The sequence below is a fragment of the Egretta garzetta genome, unplaced genomic scaffold, assembly GCF_000687185.1.
Source record: "Egretta garzetta isolate BGI_Z169 unplaced genomic scaffold, ASM68718v1 scaffold15, whole genome shotgun sequence".
Classification (NCBI taxonomy): domain Eukaryota; kingdom Metazoa; phylum Chordata; class Aves; order Pelecaniformes; family Ardeidae; genus Egretta; species Egretta garzetta.
The window spans coordinates 1,311,002-1,337,767 of NW_009259798.1; the positions used below are offsets into that span (position 1 = coordinate 1,311,002).

The following is a 26,766-nucleotide window of genomic DNA, read 5'->3' on the forward strand; positions in this document are numbered from 1 at the left end:
AGCTGGGGCCGAGTGAGGCGATGCATTTGTTATGCAGAGGTGATGAGAGCAGCACAGTGGCCTGTTTGTCAGCCTTCACTGAGTAACTAAGACAAGTTGGCCAAGCCCTGCTATCTATCTACTAGGTAATAGTGTTATAAACCCGAGCATAAGCAGGTTTTGGTTTTGGGGGTTTTTTTTGTGTGTGCACCTGGAGCTAGACCAGAAGCTAGTTTGATTTATAAATAGTTATGAGTATTAAACTGGGCTGTCCTTTCTGTAATAAATGATTACAGTGAAGACCGGCTGAACTAGTGGAAGGGGCTCCCCATGGAAGCCATGGCTCTTCCTGCATTAGGTGTTGTGAACAAACTGTGCAAGTAGATTTCACAGTCTGGAACGCAGCTCAGATTGGGGGATGGATTCTGTGCTTTCCAAGGCCTGCTCCAAACCTGTTTTCACACTCCCAAGTGCCTGCCACCACCTGTTTTTTTAACAGCCTCAGTGCTGAGAACACCTACTCATACATTTGCTACCTAAAACGGCATTTAAGCACACACCTGTACCTTAGATATGAATTTCACTGTCAGAACTGACTGGTGCAAAGCTGGTGAGGGGTCTGGAGCACAAGTCTTTTGAGGAGTGGCTGAGGGAAGTGTGGCTGTTCAGCCTGGAGAAGAGGAGGCTGAGGGGAGACCTCATCACCCTCTACAACTGCCTGACAGGAGGCTGTAGCGAGGTAGGTATCAGTCTCTTCTCCCCCGTAACAAGCCTGAAGTTGTACCAGGGGCGGTCTAGAGTGGCTATTAGGAAAAATGTCATCTCCCAAAGGGTTGTCAAGCATTGGAACAGGCTGCCCAGGGAGGTCGAGTCCTCAGCCCTGGAGGTATTTAAAAGATGTGTGGATGCAGCACTCGGGGACATGGTTTAGTGGTGCACTTGGCAGTGTTGGATTAATGGTTGGACTCTATGCTCTTAAAGGTCTTTTCCAACCTAAACAATTCCATGATTCTGTGATAATCCCCAGGAGGGAGTGGGGCAGCCCTGGGGGTGCAGCTGCAGCAGGCAGGCACAATGACCTCCAGCAGCCAAGGGGCAGAGGGGAGCAGAGACAGAACTGCCTGAATTCTGGCTGCAGGCCAGACTTAACTCAGGTTTTGTTAACTCCTGAAGGACTGCACAGGAACAGCTCTTAACTGATTTTTTTTTTTATATATAAAAAGCTTTTATTGTATTGGGAATTAAATTAACTCAACTCCTCACACGTGTACTTTGCACTGAATCAAAAAAAGAAAACCCAAACAAAAAAACCCCCAAAAGTTCAAATCCAGTATATAAAACACAATAGCTAGTCAGCCAGGAAAACCGTAAGGCACACGTTCAAGTATTAGTGTAACAAGAATCCCTGGGTGGGGTGGAGAGGGGGTTATTCCCGCAATCCTTTCAGCACAGGTTTGGTTCCTTTCCCTCACGTTTAAAAGCACAGAGGCTTTCCGCAGCAGCAGGGTTCCCCTGTGCCTGAGCGCAGGCTTGTAACAGTTAAAATGGTTTTATGTCAGTTTTATCAACAGATTATTATGGGAGAAAACAGTTGCAGAATTACGATGCTGCTTTACTATCACGACAGTTGCTCTGCGACTCCCCTGTGTCAGTCTGGCTGCTACTAAGCAAAAATAACGCTCACCTCCCAGCTCCCCTTACAGATCTCCAGCTCTATCAGCTCAGAGGACACCATGAAATTACCGTCTAACATCACATTGTACTACCTGTGTGGGAATTTGAATTCATCAAGTCTCCTCTTTATACCTGCCCTGTAAGTTTAACAGAGGTTTGTTGTTTGGTTTTGTTTTGGTTTTTTTTTTATTCACAATTGGTTTTAAACAAATGCCCCCCCTGCAATGGAGTGAATGTTGTTGGCCACACAGACCACAGCAAAGTGATGCTCGGCTCTCTGAACATCTCAGCAATAGTGTTGCTGATTTCGAAATAACATTTGGAGAAACGTCTCTGTACCGAAACAACTGCTGTAAGCAGCGTCTTGAAGCAGTCCTCATCCACATAAATGACTTCTCCGCTTGCGCCTCTCTCCCCTGCCAGGCACTCGCAGTGCAGGGTGGGAGGCGCCCAACCAAAGCCCTCTGCAGCAGAGGCACAAAGACAAGACAACCTCGCCACTAGAGGCAAAACAGTTTCATGCTAGAGGAGCATTTCCATACATTGTATAAGTTTAACAGCCTCCAGATGACCCGTTTGTTGTTATTTTGAAGCTGTACATCTTAAGCTTCTCGATTCCAATTATGCATTGTCATTTAATGCTGCGAGACTGTATTTTTATCTGCTTCATTACTTTCATTCTGTTCTCGAGGCATCTGTTTAGGCTTTTGCTTACATGTACCTTAAATGATCTACTCTATACGGAACGTACTGCAGTGTTTTCTTTTTGTTTTTAAAAGCCCCTTAATTTTGTCTCTATCAGTGCTGTCAGACTAGAAAATATTAAGTTATAAAAAAGGCTGATACACACAATCCAATATCCTGCAGGATATTTGGTTTTGCACCACAGGTTGAAGGAAATGTTAAACGTCAAGAAAATAGAAAAACAAATCCAAAAAGCTTCAAAAACAAGCCAGTTCTAGTTTGGATTTTCCTTTTTAAAAGATATAATGCTCTAATAAATGTAATTTAAGGAAGGTCATACACATGACCAGCATCTGCAGTAGGTCACTTCCTTATATCTCCCACTCCCTCACAAAAATATATATACATATATTTATATTTATATAAATGAAATGGTTTTAGATCCGTATTTTGCAGATGGAAGTCATACATTTTAGAAGGCAGCAAGACACTAGCATTCTGTTTCTTTGCTGTCCACACGGTTCTGGCGCTGTAGTTTAAAGGACGAAGCTTTCTCACTCCTAATGACAGGATGGTCTGTCAAGTCCTCAAAAGATTTGGCGGCCGAGCTGCTATTTGGGAAAGGGTCCTTCTCAAACCTGTCCTCATCAATGTGAGAGTCAGTGCTTGGGTCCTCCTGAATAGTGTCCATCCTTTGGTGGTCCTGTTTCGGTGCCGCAGTGGCGGCGGGCACGGCTGTGATGGGCTGCAGCGGCTGGTGGCGGCTCGTCGACTGCGGCGCCGGGAAGGGCTTGATGATTCGAACGGAGGCGGAGTCCAGGCTGCTCAGCATCTCCACGTTCTGCAAGAGACCAGCCGCCAGGTCAGCGGGAGAAGCACCCAGGATCCAGTTTGGGGTTCAGTTTTTGCACCCTTTTCAAGGGGAAGGGACACCTTCTGAGGAGCACACCCACGCTTGTTAAAGCTGTTTAAAGGCCACTGCGTCCTCCCCACCACCCCAGCAGAGATGTGCTGACTGCCCTTCTGCTGCCCCAGGCCACCCCATGCCAGCCAGGCACAACCCCCGGCACTGCACTGGAAAAGGAAGGAGATCTTGGATTTTACAGTAGATTTACGCTTACTTAAGAGCAAGAGAACACCCAACAGGGGTAATTTGTTGTTTTTTTCTGAAGAATCCAGCTACGCTAAGCACTAAAGCAGAGATAAAAAGGCCTTTCTACCTTGCTGCTTCTCCATATAACGCACCACGGGTGACAGCCTCAATGGGGCAGAGCTGACAACTGAACCCCACCTCCCCTGGAGCCCAACACTGCTTCAGGAAAACCAAGGGCTGGAAATGCAGGCTCAAGCCAGACGAGACCGAGAGCTCAGTGCAAGGAAACAAAGGTACAGCTCATTCCATCTTCCAACCTGACGAGCTCCCTGTTTCACATGGAAGAAGCTGCACTGAGCGCAGGGTCAAAGGCCAGAGGGAGACCACTGTGATCACACCCAAACTCTGCAACCCAGACTAAGTTAAAGCCCATTGATTTCTTCTTTTGAGCACGATTTGGAAAATATCCAGAGATTTACAGGGATAAAAAAATCCCCATGAACCCTAGAAGATGCTAATACTGGGCAGGATGAGATGTTTACCAGCAACCAGTACTGCGTTTCCCAACCACTCAATCCTCAGCAGATCCAAAAGACAGAAGATTTGTTTGTTAAACTGTTGCTGGTGCAAGCAGCCCGTTAACTATACCCGTGCTCTGCTGCTGCGCCTCCTTCCAGGATTCTCTTGATGGAATTCGGGTATAAAGCCCTGCGGTGACTTTTCTTAGGGCTTTCCAGACCAGCTATGGGGGAATTGAACTCAGATCGCCTTCAGTTACGTTAGAGTAGATGACGGAGGCAAGCTGCCTCAGTGGTCTTTCACCTCAGCGTGCTTCCCCCAGTGCTCATACGGGAGCTCTGCAAGGCTTTTTTTTTCCCTCCCATTACAAAATGGTATTTCCTTAATTTAATGTTTCAGTTATTAATAAAGAATTGGGCTGTCAAAGCGCTGGACAGGACACCCAGAAAATCTATGCCAGAAGGTGCCCTGTGCTGGACTGTAATTAAAATTTACCCAGGCACTTTTTGCTCTTCTCTCCCAACCCAGTACCTGCAAGGTGAGAAGCAGCACCGACAGGTCCCTGCACCCTGAGGCCAGCTCTCCCATGGGCAGCTGGAAGGCTTTAGCACATCCGGCCACTAGAAGCTGACTCCTGCAAACAACCGCTCTGCAAAGACACCACATTTTGCAGAGATTTTTCTGCAGCGTCGCCCTGCTGAGCCTCATGCTTTGTTAGCACCGCTTGGCTGGGAACAAGCGGTCTGTGGTTGAAGCTGCTGGATGACCCGTGCCGAGGGGACCCCGTACAGAGGCACGTGGTGCTCCGCAGAGCAGGGTGGCTTCCTGCCCCGGGAGCTGCAGCTGCTGCAAGAGAGCTGCTCTGTCAACAAGGCCAAAGCACAGCTCCTACAGGAAGGAAGGACCAGACCCCACCAAGCTGCAGAGCTTGATTTATCAACCACAGGCTTGTTCGATACAACACAGTTTCCCTCAAATTGATTCATCCACCTGCAGCGTGAGGCACAGGGCTCCAGGTCTGGCCGTTATGGCTGTGATAAATACTCTGCATGCACCATAGGTTCTGACTCTCTAATACACAGCGGATAGCTTTCTGCCCATTCATACTGAGACAGCAACTTACACTCGGGCAAAACAGGGACTTTGTGTTCTCCTCGTACTGCTTGTCCAGTTTCTTGTCCTATGGGAAAACAAACAAAAACAACCCAAACCATACACATGCAACATAAGAAAGTCAGTTTCCCAGTTGCAGGGTCCCTATCCCCTTTTCCCTGCAGGGACAGAGTAGGGCATGGGGCTGTTCTCCCTTCCACTACCTCCCATGCCTTCCCATCCATCCCAGGAGCACCCGTGGGCGCAGCAGCCCTCTGCTCTACCCCCACACTGCCGTCACCATCACACCACGTGCCCACGCTCTCAGCTGCCATCAACTCACTCTCTCTTTACCCATCCAGCTAAGCTCAAGCAGGACCACCTCCCCCTCCAGGTCCCCCCACAAAATGCAGGCGTCTTACTTCTTAGCAGGGCTTTAAAAAAACTTTGACTCTAGTGGAAGTTACCAAGATTATATTTGGGTAGAATTCAGGAGGCAGAGGCAAGGGAAGAATGGGAAGGGCTGCAGGGAACGGTCACGGGAGCACTGGGTCTCCCAGAGCCCGGCAGAGTTTAGCAGGAGTTTTGCCAGCTGAAGGCGCAGTAAGCCTCGCACACGCTGGATTCCCCCCCTGAGGATTGCCAAAAGCCTCCCATCACTTTCTCCCACAGACACCTGCCATTTCACATGCAGAGGGTGTTCTCCTACAGCTCCACCTAACAGAGCAGTCATCTCAAAGACAGCTTACTCACCACGCAGTGCACGAGGATGCTGAGAGGAATCCAAAAAAGCAAGGAGAAGACAAGCACAGAGCCCACTATATTATCCGCTAGGAACTTCCCTGTGAAATCCATTCAAATCTGTTAGTTACCTACCAAATACCATTCCATGAATATACACATCCCTCCCCCTCCTGCAGCCACTGCTCATGCAAGCCAAGCCACGGAACTGCTCTGAGAAGCACAGGCTGCAGGACGAGGCAAAGATAAAAGAAATTACACAATTTTAGAAAAGCGTATCCGAGAAGTTAACAGTAATGGGTTTCTCCCTCTTCTCTGATGAGAAATGCTGACAGGCCGTAACATTTATTGTGGGCCGATTTGGAACAGGCTACACTGAGCTGGCCAAGCTGCCCCTCTCAACTACACAAGATGCACCAGAAGTCTGTTCCCAAATTCTGATTCTACAGTCAAGTGATAACTACCTGCCTCCACAAACGAAATACTTGAACACCAAGGATACACAAACTGCCTCTACTCGAACAGGCTGAAGAGCTTTAACAATTACCTAAGAAACAATTTTTTGACCCTAAACCTCACGATTGAAAGCCCCAAACCCAGATAATTACACTGGGTAGGCACAGCATTACCATGAGCACGTGGAGCTGCCCAGTCATTACACAGTGCTGGCTTGTTAACAGATTTTGTGTGGTAATACAGAGCCAGACTGGGGGGCTACGCTGGGGGGCAACCCTGCGGGGGGCTACACCACCTGCTTGGATTGCACAGTGGGGATCAAGCCCCCTCACAGCTGCTGGGCAGTGACTCGGTACAGGCACACAGCTTGAGGTGCGTGACCTCACTTGTTTTCTTAAATAAGAGAGAAATTAAGTTTTCCTCTCTCTGCTAACACTTAAATCCCCCCCGAGAGGCCCACTTTATCCTATGCCAAATCTAGCTGACCTCTACAAAGACTGTTTTTTACTTTTCTCTCATCAACCTACTTCTTGGTATTCAGACAAGAAGCTATCATCTCCTTTACAAGCCCAGAAGATGCCTAGAAAATAACAGAGTGGAAAAATGCAAAATGGTCCCCCATCCTTTCAGCTTTAAACTGGCAAGATCAGTACTGTCGAACTTTAGGCAAACATACATTCATCTGTATCAGAAGCACAGCTACTAGCCACCCTTGCATACAGGTTGCATAATACCTTGCATAAAACCCAGCCAGCTAACTCCCTCCAAGGCTCGAGAGGTTCATGTCATGAACTAAAAAACCCCCAAAGGATATGGTTACATCTCTTACCAAAAGTATTGATGCTGAGTTGGTCTATGAAATCCCAAAAGCGTTCAATCACATCCTGTACTTGCTTCTCACATTTACCCTGCAAAAGCAAACATTTATTTACAAAATAATCTTTTGCTATCTCAGCGTATGATGGAGAAGGAAGAGGATACAAAGATTATAATGAAATAAAACAGCTACAGCCACAGCAGCGCCTGCCTCACGTTCTGAATATAGGTTTACCCTCACCCCAAGTAGGAGGAGTCAGTTTTTACTGCCTTTGTTTTTGGCAAAACAGTTTCATTCTATTGCTGTCTGAAACAGATGAAGTTCTAACGTTTGAAACATGCAGAAACCGCCCCAACCTTGCCCCATGTGAGGGGACACGAAACTGGAGAGGTTTAAGCACTGGAAACCTCGGTTCCCACTGCCCGCTGGGAATGCTGCAGCTCTCAGGAGCCCCAGGTTACAGGCAGACAGACTCACTCCCAGACCCGGCTGTGCTGGTTTAACACAGCAGATCATCAGTCTTTCAGTTCTGCTGGCGGAAGGGCTGGGGCACACCCTTCCCAAATTCACCTCTGTCGACACCCAGTGACACCCAGTTTAGCTTCAACCGTTGGGGTCTGCAGGTGACACCCCTGTCCATGCAGCTGTACCACGGAAGCGGTTGCCGAGTGCCAGCACCCTGCCAGCCTCCCTGGTACTGCCAGAGTAGATTTTCAGGCAATTGCTCCCTGACCTGCAGTATTTTAGTCAAAATTAACTGGGCTAACGTGAACAGCTGAAATAGCTTGCACTGCAAACCTGGCTGAGCTTACGGCAGCGCTCACTCTCCTCCTTTGCACAAACTGCTGGCTGTTTGAACTGTGGGGAGCAGCAAAAGGGGCAGTAAGTAAAAATAAGCAGAAGGGGCAGAAGGCAACAGCTTCACCTTGCACAGGTCTCTGCAGCACTAACTTCCACCTACAGCCTCAGACACCCTTTAATATTTACCCTGCGGAGAGGTGCTCAGCACCGCCTCAAGCTTCGGCTTCTCTTCACCAGCACAGTCCTCGTCACAGAGGACGCAAACACCCAGCCACAGAAGCAGAGCGTGCAGCACACTGACATCTGGGAACACTTACATTTGTGTCGCAGAAGCCCACAGTGCAAGGCTTCCCTTTGCGCAGGAACAGGAACTGGTCGTTCGCATCGACGTACGGTATGCACCTATCCTGCTCGTCCCGGCAGCACACCTTGCAGGAATTATCCGTTTCTGTAATAAAGCAACAAACTCATTCCTCGGCAGCACCAAGAGTCACCTGCAACCCAGAACCACGCAGGTGCATAACCCCACGTGTCCCCTGGCTGACCACGTTCCTGCCCAGCCTCCCCACGGGGCAGGCAGGACTCTGCGAGCGGCCCAACACCGCTTACGCTGATGGCCAAGCCTGAAACTCAACCAGATGCTCTGTGCAACGTATCAGGGGACACAGCAGGACCAAGCTCTCCAAGCTAATACCCCAGCACTGCAGGAATCAGCAGGCAGGTAAAGAAGTTCCAAACATGTTCAAGACACAGATTTAAATATTTCTTGGACTTTGGATCCTCTGGGCACTCTTCTCCTGTGCTATGCCCTCCATCTCAGACAGTGGGGCTCGCAGCACTTCCCCGCGCTGCCCCGTGACGTGTTCCTCCCGCCCCCAGCTGCTGGACCAGAGTTAAGGGCTGAGACGGAGCTCAGGCGAACAGTAAAGCTTATGGACAGAAGCGTATGACAGGCAGGTTTGCAGTAGCAGGGGACTGCACTCAGCGATCCCCTGTTCTCACGGCACTTCAACCTCTTCGAAATCTTTCTGTAACCACTAGTTGCAGGCTACCACTCCTCTGCCAGATGCCTGGTCCAGAAGTTGGCTGGGATCTCTTTACAGTCAGACTTTCCCTCCCATCCGCCTGTGGTGTAGGAGGAGGGTGGGAGAGTGCCCTCTCTAACTGGGGTGCCAGACCCTAAGTGTCATTTTAATGTCTTCAAACCAAGGCCACCGGGGACAAGAGGACATTTGCATTCGTTTTCCAAACAGAAAACATTAGCCCTGAAAAACCAATGGTTTAAACTTTTTCAGAAACCATAAACTCAGCCCTCCAACAGGCAAGCCGGCGCCCTCCGAGGAGCAGAGCTGAAGCACACATTTCAGTTCGATCCCAGGTCACCCACCATTGCACGCACACGACCGTAGGTTCTTCTCCCTCTCACAGAAAGGGACGCATTCCCCGTCCTTGCACTTCCCCATGTCCACGCAGACTGTGTCATCTGGGGCATTCCCTGGAGGGGGGCACTCGCTGCTGTTCCCTACAGAAGGAAGTCGAGAGGGTGGGAGGACTCTGTTAGCGTGAAGGGCAGAGCACCTAACCGTGCAGAAGAAAGAAGGACAGTAAGGGAAATCCAGACTCATCCCAGGGGGAACCCCAATAGCTTGGTCTTGACTTTGATCTGCAGGCTGCCAGCTCCCCCGAGAGGCAGCAGCAGCCTTTTCAAAAACATAGGCATCGCGGCACTCCAGCAGCCAAGGAGCACGTAGCAGACCCTGGATCGGCACAGGAGGAGCTGTGACTTGCCTCCAAGAAAGGCTGAGGAGGGAGTACACAAGTGGGGAGGTGAAGCAGAGTTGCAGTAATTCCACCCTTTCTATGGCAAGATTCAGCTCATTCTTGTCCCCTCCCAGTGACACGCCCCAGTTTGCTTTTTCTTTTTTTAAGGAAAAGAAAGGAGGAAGGAAAAAAAAAAAAAACCAAAACAAAAAACCTCAACATTTTTCATATTCTTCTGGGCAGTAAATCACCAAGTGACTCCTGAACTACAATGAAACTCATTATAGGGCAATTTGGTTAAAAAAACTGGTCTCTAAAATTACATGTACCGGATGAATAAGGGGCACTAGTTTGAAAGCGGATCGAGCAGGACACTGAGCCTGGAGCGCTTGGCTAGCTGATGTAAAGGGGACAGAAATACATCCTACCCGTGCAGAAAGACTCTCCTTTACAAGTGGCATTTATGGCTTCTTGGCATTTCTTCTGTGCACTTTCAAACTGGCAGCCTTTACAGCAGGGGCTGTTCCGATCACTGGAAAGATCAAAATGACAGGAAGGAATATTAAGATTTTTTTTTTTTTTTTTTTTTTTTTTAAAAGAAGTACAGGCATGATAAAGCAAGGGAAAAAAATGTTTAGGAAAAAAAGAAAAGCTGCTTCTTGGAAACTGACTCACTGATTAAAAACCCTTGCCCTCTCTACCCCCTCCCACAACCACCTTTCTACGCAGCCACTCGCTCTTCATTTGCCAAAGGTAAAAGCATGTAGAAAGTACAACATGCTGAGAGACAACACAGGGATCTTTATATTTATTTGAGGCACTTGGATCCCCTTGTTACTTGCTGTGCAACTTTGGACAAGACCATCCACTGTTTTCTTCCCCGCACATTTATTCCCCGTTTGTCCTGAAGGTTTACTACTCTTTATTCTGTGCTCCCTTTATTTTCTTTGTTCTGCATCTAATGCAAGAAGGCCCTTAGTACAAACACTGTCATTAAAGTTGAGGGAATTTCTTGCTAAACAATAGGAGCCACATGAGCTCTCCACTGACACGTGGTGCAGAGCTGAACTCTGAAAAAGCAGACCAGATGCCGCATTGCAACAGGGCCACGAACACCCCAAAGAGCAAGAACAACAGACAGAGGACTCATTCAGTGCAGTCACTGTGTGCTCAAACACATTTTGCAGCCATCTTGACAACATCAGCATGTGATGCCAGTTTAAAGCCACCTTGCAATACAAGCAAAAATTGTATTTGCGCAGGAAGTTTGCACAGGAATTTTTTAATATTGATTTTATGAATGCCTGAGTTTGCTTAATAATAATAATAGTATTCACGTGCGTAGCTCATGGCACTTCTCAGAAATAAGTAACAACGCTATAAAAATTAACGTACTCAAACAAGTGCATGGACACAGCAGCCTTTCCTGGAATCCTTTATTGTCTTCAGTTCACATGTTTAGCCTTAAAGCCAGGGACCAGCTCTGTGATGCTGCAGATGGCTTTAGGAGCTTTCAGCCCAGCCCATTGTTCTCCCCTGTGTAAGAGAAGCTGCAGCTTATTTCCCCTTACCTGCATTTGGCACCATCTTTCAGCTTACAGTCTGCAGAGCAGCAGGGGTCAGCCTGTTGGTACAAGAGGCCAGGATCGCATTCCTCCCCTTCATCCACCCTGGAGTTCCCACACACTTTGTTGTTGCGCTCTCTGAAGCACTCCTGGGCCTTGATCTCTATGGTCCTATGGATGGATTTTTTGCTGCAGCTTGAGAACATCTAGAGAGTCACGAGGGGAAAGAGCAGCACTGAGGAGCGTACCTTTCTGTCAACAAGTGGCATCTAAGACAGCCTCAGCCTCCTTACGCCTCCAAATTCTGGTGTCTCAGAAAGCAGTTATTCCCTCTATACTTCCAGTCTTATACCTGGGAAAAATTTTAAGATGGGAAAGAAGCAGTTGGGTCCATAAAGGACATTGCTACATTACAATGCCGGGGCTCCTCCGGGTCACAGAGCCAATTCCAGCTCTCCCACAGCTTCAGGACCACTAGCAACCATCCCCAGGACGGGCTGAGAAGTTACAGCGACCAGGAGAGACTGCGCTGCCTCTCGGCAGCGGGGCTAGACATGAACCACAACCCATCAGACTAGACTGCAGATGAATCGTTCCCTTGATAACCTTGGATTTCTCATCTGCAGAACAGGCACAATGCCAAGTCCACACTGCCAGGGCGAGCTTCTGAGACTGGCGAGCACCCTGACTGCAGTCCTCCTCCAACAATAATAACTATCCACCACCCAAACGCTATCTGGTACTGAAGGTCCTGTATTTGACTCCTGCTGATGACTTGCTTTCAGGAGCATGCAGCCACAGCTAATTACAAACAACTAATTAAAAAAGCACCTGGACATGCTATGAACTCCAGTGAAACTCAGAATCTAAAGACGAGCTTATCTTACAGAGAAGCTGACAGCATTTATGTTTTCTTCTTATGGCTAATCCATTACATTCCTGACGGTTTCAAGCTACAGGAATCATTAACTAAATAGACTTTCCATGCAAAGGGTCGTTGACCAGAGCAAAAAGTTGTACATGGAAGCAAAACCATGCAACTATACCTTATTGTTTTCATGATCTCCGCTGACAGCAATTGGATACATAACGTATTTCCCTCCCTGGTCTTCAGTGGGGGCACATTCTGGCAGACTATCAGGATCATGCTCTGCTCCAAAGTTATGTCCCAGTTCATGCGTCGTAACCAGGTCAGCCTCCTTTTTAGAACATGAAAAGAGCAATGCTGAAAAAAATTAGTCTGAGCAGGACAGCACAGAAGACCCCAGCTACTTCCAGGCCACTGGCAATTCTAAGATACGCTGAGATGTAAAGTGATTTCCCTGTGAACATTTCTGTATTAGAAACAGGCAACTAAAGGCAAGTAAAATTATGGTGCATTTCCAAAGGCAAGTTCCAGGACTAGGTCTGAATACTAAACCACTGTTAAAGGCAAAATGCTGTCCTAGAATACTGATCCAATCTTGTTTTCAATGCAGTGCAGATACTTAAAATACCAAAATCAGCTTTTAGATAGCTGGGAGGCATAAAAAGTTGAAACAAAAACCAATCCAAACAAACACCAGCTACTATGATTAGTCAATCTCTTTTTTAACTTATCTTGCCATTAGAATTATTTCTCAATGGATGATGACACTGGGAGCGCTGCGTAAGCTCTTCTATTGCACGACGACTAGGAAAGACACCTACAAACGTGTCCCAACAGGGATGGATTTCCAACAGTGTTTATGCAAGACGGGACTCCCTCTGCTGAGGATCCCAAACTGGCTCTGTCTCACCATGTGCCTCCCGGCAGCGCCTTGACCAGCAGATGGTGTCGAGCTCACAAGGTGACAACCACAAAATAAAACTGGCACAGAAATTAAAGTTAACCACATGGAGGCTGAGCAGTTCACAAGAGAGAGATGCAAGCACGAGGTGCTAACCGCTGCCTCAGCTGCTGTGCAGGCCCAGGAAGGAGGAGCAGCACCAGTACCCAGTGTAGGCACAGCTGATGCAGGAGCCAGAGACAGGAGAGCTGCCCAGAGATCGCTCCTGTGCTTCATCATATTTAATCTGGGGAAGGGTTTTAAGTAGTGGTTTGGGTTTTTTTTTTTTTGTGTGTCTTTCAAAATCCAAGTGGACACCATGCGACACTCTCCCAATTTAAACCAATCCATAACACGCTCGCTGCCTTGTCCCAAGCTTTGTGACTGCTACCGGGAAGACAGAAAACTCAGTTTTCCTTTGTAATCCAAGGCAGAACTCCAGCTTGGAGACTGAACAACAAATGCAAATAGCATGGCAACAGCTAGAGCTCTTTGTCAACATCCCTCTCACACAAAGCTTCACTGTCTTTTTACTTCTAGCTGCTTGACAGCTTCTGTGCCAAGTTTTAGCCCACACATCAATTATGAATTCCATTTATAATCAGGCTACAGAAAAGCACAGCTGAGAAGTTAGCAGAAGTCAGCAAAAGAGAAATATGCCCAACTGCAAAGATTTGGTAGATGCAAATGCAGACACTGCTCTGGTATCTTTACAAGTGAGACAAAGCTCATACTCAGGCCTTTATGTATTTACTATCTCATCAAGTATGAAAAAAAAAAAATCCAGACACCATCAATTTACATTAGGTTTTGTATTAGGCCGAGTAAGCCCTGCCTAATGCACCGTTCTCTGCTCTACTTATTCAGGACACACACACACACAAAATCAGGTAGAGAAATTTCACCAAAAAGCCCAAACTAAACCGCCTACTTTGCCTGCACCACTTTCACTGCTTCACCTTGCAAATGGAACAGACCAAGTGTACACAATCGTCCATCTGCACATTGTAGATGGACATAATAGCAAACATGTCAGTTTTTTCTTATTTGAGTCAGCAGAGTAATTTTATTCTTATTGTAAGTTTACTTTGTTGTATAATATTTGCTTGTTCTGTTAAGGGTTTGTTTGGATTTTTTTAAAAGCAAAATACATTTAAATTCATCTTTGGATATCAAAATCCTGTTTATATCTGAGCAACGACAGCTGCTATTAGACACTGGCTACGTTTCCATCACTGTTCCCCAGGGAATTCAACCTTCAACTCCATTCAGTCCTGACTCCCCTTGTCAGTAAGGACAAAAACTATGACTTTGGTTTTGTAGACCTACATCCTTGTCTCCAGGAATCTGACTCAATCAGAAAGCCAGCAGCTTGTTCTTGAGAGAGCACAGAAGCTTGTCACAACCCCGTGGTGCACATCACCAACACACACGTACGTACACCGAACGTTCACATTCTGCAGAGGAGAACACTCTCCTACCTTTGTGAGGATGGTCTTTCCGTAGTTCTTGGTGCTGGTTAAGCCACTGTTCAGATAGATGTCCTTCTTTGCAGTTTGACTATAGTAAGCTATAAAAGTGACAAAGAAACAAATCAAAATTGCCAAACATTTTTCTTGGGTTTCGGGGTTTTTTGGGGGAGAGAGGGATACTTGTTTGGGGGTATGAACAGCTTTATTGTTCCCACAGGCTCACCAGTGAGACCCTGTCTCTTGCCAGTTTTTGGATTGGGGAATCTTTCAAGCACAGCACAAACAGCTCATATTTTCCCCTTTACTGCAATACATAAGAGATTTCCAAGACAACAGCATCTGCCATTCCAGAACCGCTGCAAGATGCACCCACACAAAGCAGCCTTTGGTCTAGGGCTTGGTCCAGCCAGCTTGTTCACACCAGATAGCTTAGTAACTTTTATCCTTCCTTCCCTTCTTTTTCCAGCTCCAGCCAAGAAAACGGCCATTTATTCTATCTGAAAACCAACCACTAGAGTCTATGCAAATAACACATCATGCTCCGTTGAAGTTGGATTAAACACAAATAACAAAAACTAGCTTTCAGCCCACAACTGAGAGGGAAGGGAAGAGAAGGAAGCCTTGCCTTTAGGACAAATGCCACCATGGCTGTTAGGTCTGGGAGAGCCAACATAAGCCAGTCCAAGCGTTCCCATGTCAAAATCTTGATACGTGAAGAGATGAGCAAGGCACACGTGAGCTGCTTTCTCAGCAATATCAAAGCTAAATTGCTTTAAAAAAAAAAAAAAAAGTCAAATCTTTGTAAGACATCTTAAGGTGCGCATTAGAAGTCTATAGATAAGAACATTTATCTAATGAGCCAGACAGGCACCTTCTAGATCTGGTTAAGTCAGAAAAAAGCAGCTGTTATCTACCCTACGGAGCTGCAGAAAATTAAATGTATACACAAGCACATTGTACACATTCATTTACATAACTTGTCTATTCATTTCCCCTTTCCAACAGAGAGGGGGAAAGCAAGTACAATAATTTGATGAAGGTCACAGGGCAGCCAGTCTCAGGGCCAGACATATCAGGACTGCCTTTCTGACTCAGGCCACATATTAATAATTCAGATTGGTGTGTGCTCTATAATTATGCAATGGAGCCCTTTACCGTGGGCTACAGGGCATATCAGCTAGTTTGACTTTGCGTAACATCTACACATCATGCGAAGGAAGTGGAGGAGTTTCATCTGTTACTACAGAGCAGCTGTATGACTAATTCTTTGTAAGGGGCACAATTTTCCAAAGGTTACAACTTACCTCTAGCAGCATTTTCACATCCCAGGCATCTTTCTTATCATCTGGGTAACTTTTTGCCATATTGTAATGCTTTTCTCCAGGTTTTACAAGATTTGGCTCATTGTGGATGATAATCTACATTTCAGAAAGGGCAACAACAATGTAGAGGAATTTTGATCAATTTTACAGCTATACAAAAGCTTTCAATGTAATCTTAAATGTCTCAATAGATCTGCAAGAAGAAAAATTCAGACTCAGCATGCTTCTAATGTCAACTTTCCAGCCTCTGCTAGTTAAGATACACCAACTACATCATGAGCAACTACACAAGCCACTTTATAGAGCAACGTCAACACTTTTCACTGTAACATTCTGCTTGGAGATGCATGTTACTCTGTCAAAAAAGACCACCCAAATACAACCAGGATTTACATCTAGTATAAATAACTCCAAACCATTTCAGAGTTCTAGCTAACCAAAACATACTTTGAAGGATTGCTACTTTCCCAGTAACCTAGAATTAGTGCATCATGTTCTTTCCCCCTCCTGGCCCAATCAACTCTCCTTCCTTGTTCCTGCAGACCTTTTCCCAGCAAAGGGGCAGCAAGCTTGTATCATGAGATCCCATGTTTCACATCACAGCTATTGCAGTGTTCCAAGCCAAAGGATTCTTCCTCTTTTTAATGCTCTTTTCTGGATTTCTGTGCACTAACTTTCAGGAGCTGTCACATAAATTGTAGTCACTACATCCTGTGTGTCCACCCTGTATCAGCCTCTACGCTATCGTGATGCCCAAGGGGATCTATTACAGCTCTTCAGGCAGGATTTGTGTTTTTTTCATCTGTGTTTGGGGCCCATTCAGGCTCTGTAAGCTTTGCACTAGCCATAGATACAAACTTTAAATAGATGCCTCAGAGTATGTCTGACAAACAAGAATTGCTCATATTCTGGAAAAAAACACCTTTGAATTGAGGTTAAATATAGAGAGATTCTCCCTGAAAACTCCCATCTCAAAAGCATGCTGTGTCATGCTGTGTCAAATCGTTAACACCACCTCTGGTGGTGATTACTTTATCTCTAATCCAGATGAAATAATCAGAAACCTTGATATCCGAAACACGTCCGTAACATATCCTTTAAATTAGAAACCCTTTGCATAGTTCAGTGAATACCTGCTCTATCTGTATGCCGTACCCATTGAAGGCTCCATCGTCCCAGGAAGTATTTCGGTAGATGTCATCTACTCTGTCTATCAATTCAATCTATGTAGAAAAGAAAAATGAGTTATTAGTTCTGAGCTTTCATGTAATAAAGTTGAAGACACTTAGAGAAGCTGTAACATACTTATCTACAAACACTCACTTCAAATTAAAATTGAACCTCATATAACATAACAGACCTACTCACTGATCCAAAACTAACAGCACTTGGATCCACAGAGTATTATCAAATATCCCTGAAAATTTTCCATCATAAAAAAGCAGTGCAAAATTTCCCATTTATCACTTTCATCAGTGTAGTGGAAGACCAGTAATATTAAGAACAAGACATCTTGGGAAACGCTTTGTTCATATACTAGTTTTCCAGGTTTCTTTGAAGGGAAGGGCAGAAGAGGGAGTTATTTTTACTGCTTTGTTTTAGCACGATGCTTAACTAGTTTAACTGACCCCTGAGGCCTGCTACCCTCTCCCAGCCAAAAACCTATTATTTTCCTCATTATGGTTCAAGCACAGGGTTCCAGAAAGTCTCTCGTCAGTGCTCACTATCAATACCTCCCTTTTCATGCTGTTCTCATCTTCTTAAAAACCACCTTCTACTAAACATAAAACATCAAACCTACTCAGAATGAAAAGTGACATTCAGAGCCACTTCGTAACAGTTTATGCTTTAGTTTTCCAATCAGTGTTGTTTACAGTACACATCTACCCAGGGAACACAACAGTAGATTATCCTGGAAGAGTCTACGTGTCAGATGCTGAGATAATAGCACAAATAGAGGCTCCATTGCCTGGGGAATGTAAACATTTCTGGGACAGAAAGGTCAAAAAGCCAGCAAAGATGGAACAGAGTGATTAGCATTTCAAAGATTCAGGCTCAAAAAGAGACTCTTGACAAACAGGCCTCCAAAAGCGTTTTCATTTGTTTTTGTCTTGAGTCCCCAAACCCATACTCTCCACTTCTGCTTTTTAGCAGAAGTGCTGTGGGTAGGCGTTCTATTTCAAAAAAATCTTGTCAGGTAGACAACCCCACTGTACTAGTTTTGGCTGGGTTACTTGGTAACTAGTACACGTGATGGAGCCCTGCTTTCCTGAGGACAGCTGAACACCTGCCTGTGATGGGAAGCAGGGAATGAATTCCTTGCTTTGCTGTGCACACAACTTTTGCTTTGCCTATTAAAGTGGTTTTATCTCAACCCATGAGTTGTCTCACCTTTACCCTTCAGATTCTCTCCCCCATCCCACCAGGGAGGGGTGAGCAAGTGGCTGGGTGGGACCAAGCTGCCTGCCAGGGTTAACCCACAACACCCATGTACAACCAAATTGTTTACCAGACCTGCTTCAGTTTTATTGTTCTGGACAGAGAATCCTGGAAGAATTTAAACAAAAACAAACCCCAAAACCAGCATACAAGTCACTTTTGCCTCTAATATAAGCTTTAAACATGCTTGAACTTTAAAGATGCCTGGATCATTTGCAGTGGAGTTCAAAATCCAGGAGACTCTAAAGCTCTGATTGGAAAAAGAACACTTCTTAGGCAGAAAATAGCATAGCCATAAGAAGTATGTGAAGGGAAAGGATCTGTTTATAAATGAAACTTGAAGACTATTTAAGTACATGATCACCATTAGAAAGTATTTTTAAAGCATGATTTCACCCTTTTCCAGGTAAAAAGCACATACAGTCATGATGTAAATACATACCTTGTAGAAAAGTAGGATAAGCTGTATGTTGTTTTAACTACTGAATCACTACTTTTTCCCTCCATTTACTCCAGCAAACTTTAACAGGGTATATTTACTTACCAAATAGTTTATAGTAGTACTTTCTTCCCCACGGCCCATATACTTGAAAAAACGATGATCTGCCACTACCAACATCTTGCACGTGTTTTTGGAGTTCTCTGGAACAGCTCTTTTCTTCCGATGGATGCTTGCTAATGTGAAAATTTTAAATACAAGTAAATGAACACCCAATAGAATTGCCAATGTTGTGTCTATTACCCTTATTTAAGACATGAATGTGAGTTTGGGTGGATTTTTGGGGGGAGTGGGGGATGTTTGGTTTGGGGTTTGGTCTTTGTTGATTTTTTTTTAAATAATTATTCTTAAGTTTTGTCTTCATAACAGTCCTTAAAGTTGTTGTAAGTAAAGGAATGTATACGAGTGAAATCGAGCTATTCAACAGGTTTACCTAGAGCTTTTATGGTCATCATCTCAGCCTTAACACCTCTCTTCCTCCTGTTCCTAGTCATTATCCCCATCTCTGCTGCCACAGCTGAGGACAGAGGAAAGAGGGACCCAAAGCTCTCAAAAACCCACCACACCTCAAAATTGATTCTTAGAATGACCACCGAGGCCAAACAGGTCCTGCTGCACAGTGCACAAAAGTATGAAGTTGTTTTAATGTTCACCTACCTTGCTGCCAGCTATCACAACAAACACTACTTAGACCTGATGAAATAGCTTCCTCTCCTTGGCCTATGCTTTGGTAGGGCCAATCATTCTTTCAACACACCAGGAAGAAACATGCCCCTAGTGATAGTTTCTTCCATCAGTTTTTGGAGCTTTTTTGGATGAGGAGCAGGCATGAAGAGGAATGCTGCTTTAATAGTTACACTAGAAGTAGTTTTAGATTATTACACTAGAAGTAGTTTAGATTATTGCCCAGGTTCTGATCTTGCTTGCCTACACAGCCAGAATTCCAAGCATTACTTTCAAAGATGATGCTCTCCCAAGTTACAGACACTCACCTTCGTTTTGTTTCTTGTCTTCCAGTCCTTTTGGCAACAGTTCTTCTTCGTTCAGCTTTAAATAACCACACACTTTGGGGGACTGCAATCGTGAGAAATCTTTAATATCTTCAGATCTGTAGACTAGCAGTCTTTCATCTTGCACATTATCTATAAATCTCCACAGTGGCTGATAGCATAAGAAGAACAGAAAAGCGGTTAGGAACACAGTGAATGCAAAGACTAAGTTCTATATAAGTAAAAAATTTTATTTATGTGCCATCAAATCTCCACAGCTTTATGTGTACACACAAAAAGATACATTGGACTACAATATAGTATATGTTATGTACTATACCCACAGCAATAATTCTACCGATAAAACGATGTCCTCAAGAATGCCAACAGAACTCAACTCTGATGTCACACAGGCATCCAAAAATCTAAGATCATCTCAACAGAGCAGCGGCAGTCACCTGGTAAGGCTGTAGAAGAGACAGAATTTTTCTTCCCCTCCAGAACATAAGCAAGCTGAGAAGGTATCTCAGGCTCCTCCACTCCCTCCATAAGAGTATGGTGACTGGCACAGCCAGGGAGGAGATGCTTAGACCACCCTAACAAACGCACTGACCAGAAGCACAGGAGCTGGCAGGTAACAGAGAATATCTAAGTGCACAGCATAACGCAGCCTCTGCAGCAGAAGGCAGGCTCTTCAACGTTCAATAGCTACTCAAGTCACTTATAATCATCAAAATTTCTCCAAAAGCAAAGAAAACAAGAAAACCATGAAGTCCTATGGTTTTCCTAATTCCCATAGCAGATGCATAATGACCTTTTTTTTTTTTACCAACACATTCCTGTTATTACCTGTACATAACAGCTACAGCAACCCCACCAAATACAACACGGATGGGGTCCGTTCTTTGGACAAGGCCAAGTAGTACAGACTGCCCATGTCCACACTGCAGAGCACTTGGGTCTGGGTCTCCTCTGGCCCTTAGGCAGCGGTCTTTCAACTTCAGACAACTATAATTTAGCATACTGTGCTTTTGGTTCACAGCAAAAAGGTCCTGAAATGCAAAGGCTGTGCTGGCCCTGCAGCCATGTCTACAGTGCAAAACTGAGGGCACACGTTTTGCACCCTAGGGCACCGCACAGTGGCACCAGGGATGTATACGAAGGTCCACAACCTTTCTGAATGGTGCAGGAGGACCACGAAAGCAAAGGAAGGCAGCAGGGGAGAGGCTTTATCCATGCTGCCTTTCAGAAATGGTCTCTGGCACAAACCATCTCTGACTGCACACAGGCATCATCTCATCCAGGGCTGGTTAGGAGCTGAAGCTGACCCTGGGATGCTAACAGCAAGGCAGCGTGGACAAGCCAGAGCCTCCAAGCCGTTGCCTGCCTTTATTTAGCTGTACAGCCGCAGCCATGGAGGAGCAAAGGGGCTGGCTGTGCGGGAACTGAGACGTGCTTACATTACCCTGGACCACAAACACAAAAATGCTTTAAACCACAATCAAATGGCTGCTATATGCTCTTAATGCAAAACACAAGCACAGCTTTTTGCGTACTCCAACCATATTTTCCTACTTAAACATGACTGGATTTCCCAGGCTTACCCATAATTCTGCATATCCTTGGGTTTGAAGACAATTACAATATCCATATAACAGTCAGCCATAATTACTGTTATTTAGCCATTCTAATAGAGCTTGTGTCTGGGAATATACTGCACTGAACAACTCATTAGGATAGTCTCTAATTATGTATTTGTTGAATTTTTTTTTAAACTGATATTTTAAAATAACACAAGCAATGAAAATGGTGAAAAACAGAAACAAGGGAGCAGGGCAAAAAATACCATATTTTCAAACAGAGCTCTAAGAATGGGAAAAATTCCAAGATGTAACAAAGCCAAAATTTTAGAAAGCAAAACAGACCTCAACTCTGTTCAGAAGGCTACACAGTTTGCTATTCTAGAGGACAAGATCACCACTAATTACTAACATTATACCATTTCTGTTTCTAAAACCCTTTGCTGGTTAAAACATACCTTCTACCTGATGTATCTAAAACATGCAAATGTCAGAGAGTGTCACTCACTAATAACACTCAACACTTGCAAAAGTCAAACTCGTTTCACATTTCTCTCCCTCCTCACACCAAAAACAAACACCACCACCAAGTCTATTCTGAGCTACAGAGGTGTCAATCTAACTAACTAGAAACACCCACAGGGAAAAAGAGATGACTGTCTGAACATCTCTTTCAACAGTAAAGCGTACCTCTATATTGTATTCTTCACCATCGCTACTGATTCTCACTGTAAAGTCTTCATCCCCAATATGTGCCACAACCTTGGAATTATGCTCTCCTTTAACATAAACAAAGAAAAATAAAATTAATTCAGCTCCATTTGCATGCACTCCTGCACAGACACTGGGGTCTTTTTAGCTGTTTTTAAACTTCAAGCCAAATTAACCTTCCTCAGTCCCTGAAGAACACTGTGATGTCCAGTTCAAAGAAAAAAAAAAAAAAAAGACAAAAAAGAAATGAACCAGCACCCCTCCCCAACCTTGACTTCTCAATGGTCATAGTCATCAAGACTCAGATTTTGCAGAAGGTGTTGAGATGAATGTGGGGATTAGTAATGGGACACAGAGTATTTCTGCCAACAAACGCAGCTTGCGTCTTACTACTAATATCAGACAGCAGTTTCATGGCGTCAGCCTGCATTCCAGTGGAAAAGACTTTCACCACATCACAAAGGCAACGAAAAAAAATCGAAACAACTTAGCGGAAGCATTGGTGTTGGACTGAAGCGGAGCAAGATACCCTTTCTTTACAAAAAAGTAGTCTGCAAAGAACTGTCTTAAAGTCTTTAATTTAACAATCTGGGGAATCCTGCATCACCACTAACTACCTGGGCTTTGTGTTCTGGGACAAGGAACATTCAAGTCCTACATTCCAGGTGGAATTAAAGCCACCATCATCATTTAAAAAAAAAAATTTAAAAATTACAAGCTGCTGCTTGAGTAAATTATACCTTTGTGTTCTGCCAAACTAAACAGAAGAGTCCTATCTTACAACCTCAGTGCAATAGCTCAAAAAAACCCCACTACCCACCAAACCTGAAAAAAAGAAAAAAACCAAAAAAAACCCCACAAAACAAAAAACACCAAAACACCAAACCCACCACAAAAACAAAACCAGGAAATGCAAGGGGCATGAGAATTAAGTTTACTTGTTCATCCTGACTGTAACGGATGAAAATTAGGGCAATACACCATTTACTCTGGCCAAGAAACTCGTGCAAAGCTGTGTTCTCAGCACTGACAACATAGTCTAGTCCATACTAACCAACAACATGTCCGGTGAAAAAATCTTGCCATTGAACACGATATTCCTTTTCCTTGCCTTCACCATCCACAATCAATGCTTGAAATTTTTCTGAAAAGTGTTCAGCAGTTGCAGTTAAGTATAATTTAAAGTGCCTGTAAAAGAATTTACTTCCATTTATTTTTAAGCAAAGTATACACATAACAGATACATCCAGTCTCCATTTTACCGAGGGTCTGAAACAAGTTAGAAACCATTAATTCTGATAAGCAGGCTACAAAAACATACACTGTGTAATTCATAACTATAAATATTTTTAAAGAGTCAAAGATGTTTAATTAAAAAAATTAAAAATAACCCCCCAAATCCAAAACAGTCACAGTTTGCTCATGATGCACCTTCTCCATTTGCAGTTAAGCAAAACCAGTTACTGGTAACTATTTGAAGAAAATAAGACTAGGGAATTTGTTAATCTATTTTGAATTAAATTATCTTAAAGTTCTTATTTTCTGAAATAATACAGTCAGAAGACGATAAACAGAAATCTGAACTCTATAGATTTTTATGATACATTGTCACAAAACCTAAAGGCTATCCCAAGAATTAAGTAGAGAACTTTCTTTGGAAGGAGCCTCGTGGGCTCTTGGTTTATAGGGGCTTTGGTCAAAGATTTCTGGTATGCCCCTCTGCAATTATTCTGTAATTATCATCGGCAGCATTGCAACCTCACCATAAAGTCAGGGTGCACGAGACGGTGCAAAACAGGGACAGCCAGACATTTGAACCCATTAACCTTTTAAACTTGCTACTTAAAAACTATCCCCTCCAAATATTTAGAGATTCAAAAAATACACACAACTTGTATGACAGTTGTAGTTGTAGATGACAGATGGGGAAGGCACATGACAACACAGTAGACAAAGATGTCAGATGAACATCCTACACTTGTTAATACAAACCATTATTCTCACCCTGCTCCCCCATTTCAGATTCACTATTTCAGCACCCAAATACCTCTAAGGCACTTTTCTGACGCTCAGAATAAAATCCCTACAACCTTCATGCCTGCTCTCTTCTACCTCTCCTTCCCCTTTCACCTGTACTTCTATTTCCTGTCTTAGAAAAAAATTATTAGAAGTGTCTTATTGAATGGGAAATTGACACTCTGTAGGAAGAGGATTAAACCTCCATGAAAAAAAAAAAAATACAATAAATCTCTTGGGCTACACACCACATGCACTCCCCAAACTGAAGGCAGAGATTTTGAAGAACCAGATGACAGTCAAGAAGCATGACAATGTTGCCAGATGAGGCACAAGTGGGATCCAACCCAACCAGTGGAAGTAACCTACATGAAACTAAGAACAAAGCAAAAGACATCTTAAATCACTGCCATTTCAGCAAAGTAATACAACACAACTTATTTTTCTGTTTTCTCTGAGCCTCTCTGAAGTCATACAGCCATGCAGATCGCTTAGAAGAACTGGCCAGTCATGACAGAAAACAAGATAACTATTTCTGGGTTTGGAACTGTGCATTATTCGTCACAAACTGAAGGAAAACATTATGCTATTTCATTGCTGATGATTTAATTACCTTTGCAGGGCTGAAAAACTTAAGAGCCTCTCTACGTGTGTCTCAGGCTGGAGGTCCCTCTTCTTCAGCGAGTGTTGCTGGATGCTAGACTGAGAAAGGATGTCGTAGTCCGAAAGCATGGACTCAACTGTGTCTAGAAGAACAAGGGAAGTTTTAGTTTCAAGAGACTCTCTCTTCAACACATGCACACATAAAACAGCAAAACTACAGTTTGCTCTAATTTTAGGATAACTACTGTAACATTTCTGTAAAGGTACATTTTGTGTAGGCAAATAGAAATCATAGCATGAGACAAGACACGATCTGGAAGAGGCAAACAAAGAATTTAGTTCACATACAGCAATTTTTGAGCAACCAACTCATCATTTTTACTGCCACAGCTGTGCAGAGCTAATGTTCTCCCCCATTTAGTTTCCAGGGGGCAGACAGGGAGGGCATCCCCACTTCTCTGGAGTGAATCACTCTTCTCCTCACCTGCTGGTCCCCATCCAAGTCTGAGGAAGAAAATAATTTCACCTAGGAAACTTGCTACCAAATTCACTGCAGATGACAACTGCATTGATTACCTTTCTGTCCAACAGCTGCCAGAAAACAGATGTCTGCATAGCATAAATGAATCAGAAATAACTGGGAAGGCACCTCATATGAGGCACCTCCAGGTACCCTGGTTTCCCAATACCTTACCACCACACAAAACTCCTTTAATTTCCCTACTCAGAACATGGAAACTTGTTCAGAGGAGGGAGACCAAGGGCCTGAACCCCTATGAGGAGCAGCACACAAATTATAAATTCAGGTCAATATTCTGCAGATGCTTCCACCATTAACAAGCGCACAGTGCTGGCTGCCAAGGGTGTTTGACTCTCGCAGATAAAGCCTCCTGTAGCATCCCTTCGCCAGGAGCACCCACCACCCAGCGAGACATCTGACAACCACTTTTGCTACCACCAGCACTGATCAGTTCATTTGCTTTTTACAGCCTTAAATGAAGGCACTTATTCCCACATCACAGTCTGCCTTCTCCCCCAGAGGCGCTCACTCTTTTCGCTGCACCAAACAAGGAGTCAGCTGTGTTTTACAAGAGGCAGAAGTGCTCACCCGTCATTCTTTACTAAAAAAAAAAAAAAAATCCCCCTTTTTTTTCCCCCCTCCATTTCCAGTTGTGCTTCTAAACCAGACACAATAGCTACCAAAGCGGGCTTTCATTAACAAAGATGGCTTTCATTAACAAAGATGGCCTTCGGCTTCTTCAGAGCCCCTGATCACTAGCTTACACCACCCAGCCAAGTAACCTCACGCATTTTATTGGACTTTTAAGTAAGCCACACCACTAGTAAGCTGAGCTTTACTGGCTCTTGTGCAACAAGCCAAGATTTCCAACTTAAAATCTAGATTGGTATAGCCCCTGAAATACTTTGTGTTTTTTGTTTAAACCTGACACTCGGTACCATCATTTATCCCCAAATACATGCCTCTAAAGCCCCAGAAAGCCTTTAAGAACAGGCGTGCGCTGTTTGGGCCAAGGCAAGCACCTCACTTTTTCTTTTGCAAGGGGGTGGGCGGGGAGAATTAACCACCACCGTATGTGCACAGATGTGCTTGTGTACACTGGAAGTGAGGGAGCCGCAGAAACAAAGACGACCCCCACAGCCCTCCTGGCCCCGCACCAGACCTGCTAGCAAAGTGACGGACGTGCGACGCGGCTGCTTGCTCCTGCAGCAGAAGCCACCGAGCGGTGGCTCCCCAGCTTCTCTCCCTCCCCAGCTGCCTCTCCCCTGCCGTTGAGCAACACAGGAAGGGCAGTGCAGTTGCAATTTCCTGATTTCTGTTTACAACCCACAGGTTGACAGCACCTGCAATTGATTAACATGCATTTTGGGTCATATGCAAAGGCAAGTTTCCACCACCTTCCTTTGTGTTGTGGTTCTTTTTCCCTCCTTATGTGGCCAATGAGGGCAGAGCCTTCATCCTTTGCTAGCCACATGCTCAGGAGCTACCTGAAAGCCCCCAAAAACATCTTTTTTTTTTTTTTTTTAAAAGCCCATTGTAATTTATAGCTTATGGTCTGGTACCTGCCCTCATCCAGAATCACCTGAGAGGAAGGTAGGGACAGGCAGATAAAATCAATTCTGAAA

General features: G+C 44.6%; 1 protein-coding gene across 3 annotated transcripts in view; it reads right to left on the reverse strand.

The window, feature by feature from the left end:
* Nucleotides 1-1,221: 1,221 nt before the first annotated feature.
* The window catches only part of ADAM17 (ADAM metallopeptidase domain 17), a 31,287-nt gene continuing 5,742 nt past the window's right edge, over nt 1,222-26,766 (reverse strand). The window contains exons 1-19 of one of the 3 annotated variants that reach the window (XM_009639803.2): nt 24,970-25,119; nt 24,632-24,764; nt 23,057-23,190; nt 21,982-22,070; nt 19,715-19,883; nt 18,768-18,898; nt 16,918-17,007; nt 15,767-15,880; nt 15,088-15,232; nt 14,472-14,560; nt 12,229-12,381; nt 11,189-11,388; nt 10,046-10,149; nt 9,244-9,378; nt 8,174-8,304; nt 7,068-7,146; nt 5,795-5,883; nt 5,073-5,129; nt 1,223-3,178 (exon numbers count right to left, since the gene is read on the reverse strand). In XM_009639803.2, coding sequence (XP_009638098.2) covers nt 2,828-3,178; nt 5,073-5,129; nt 5,795-5,883; nt 7,068-7,146; nt 8,174-8,304; nt 9,244-9,378; nt 10,046-10,149; nt 11,189-11,388; nt 12,229-12,381; nt 14,472-14,560; nt 15,088-15,232; nt 15,767-15,880; nt 16,918-17,007; nt 18,768-18,898; nt 19,715-19,883; nt 21,982-22,070; nt 23,057-23,190; nt 24,632-24,764; nt 24,970-24,997 — 2,421 coding nt within the window. In that variant the 5' untranslated portion in view covers nt 24,998-25,119 and the 3' untranslated portion in view covers nt 1,223-2,827. Of the gene's footprint in view, nt 3,179-5,072; nt 5,130-5,794; nt 5,884-7,067; nt 7,147-8,173; nt 8,305-9,243; nt 9,379-10,045; nt 10,150-11,188; nt 11,389-12,228; nt 12,382-14,471; nt 14,561-15,087; nt 15,233-15,766; nt 15,881-16,917; nt 17,008-18,767; nt 18,899-19,714; nt 19,884-21,981; nt 22,071-23,056; nt 23,191-24,266; nt 24,394-24,631; nt 24,765-24,969; nt 25,120-26,766 lie in introns of those variants that run through there. The other 2 variants (XM_035895317.1, XM_035895316.1) reach the window with 2 other exon arrangements.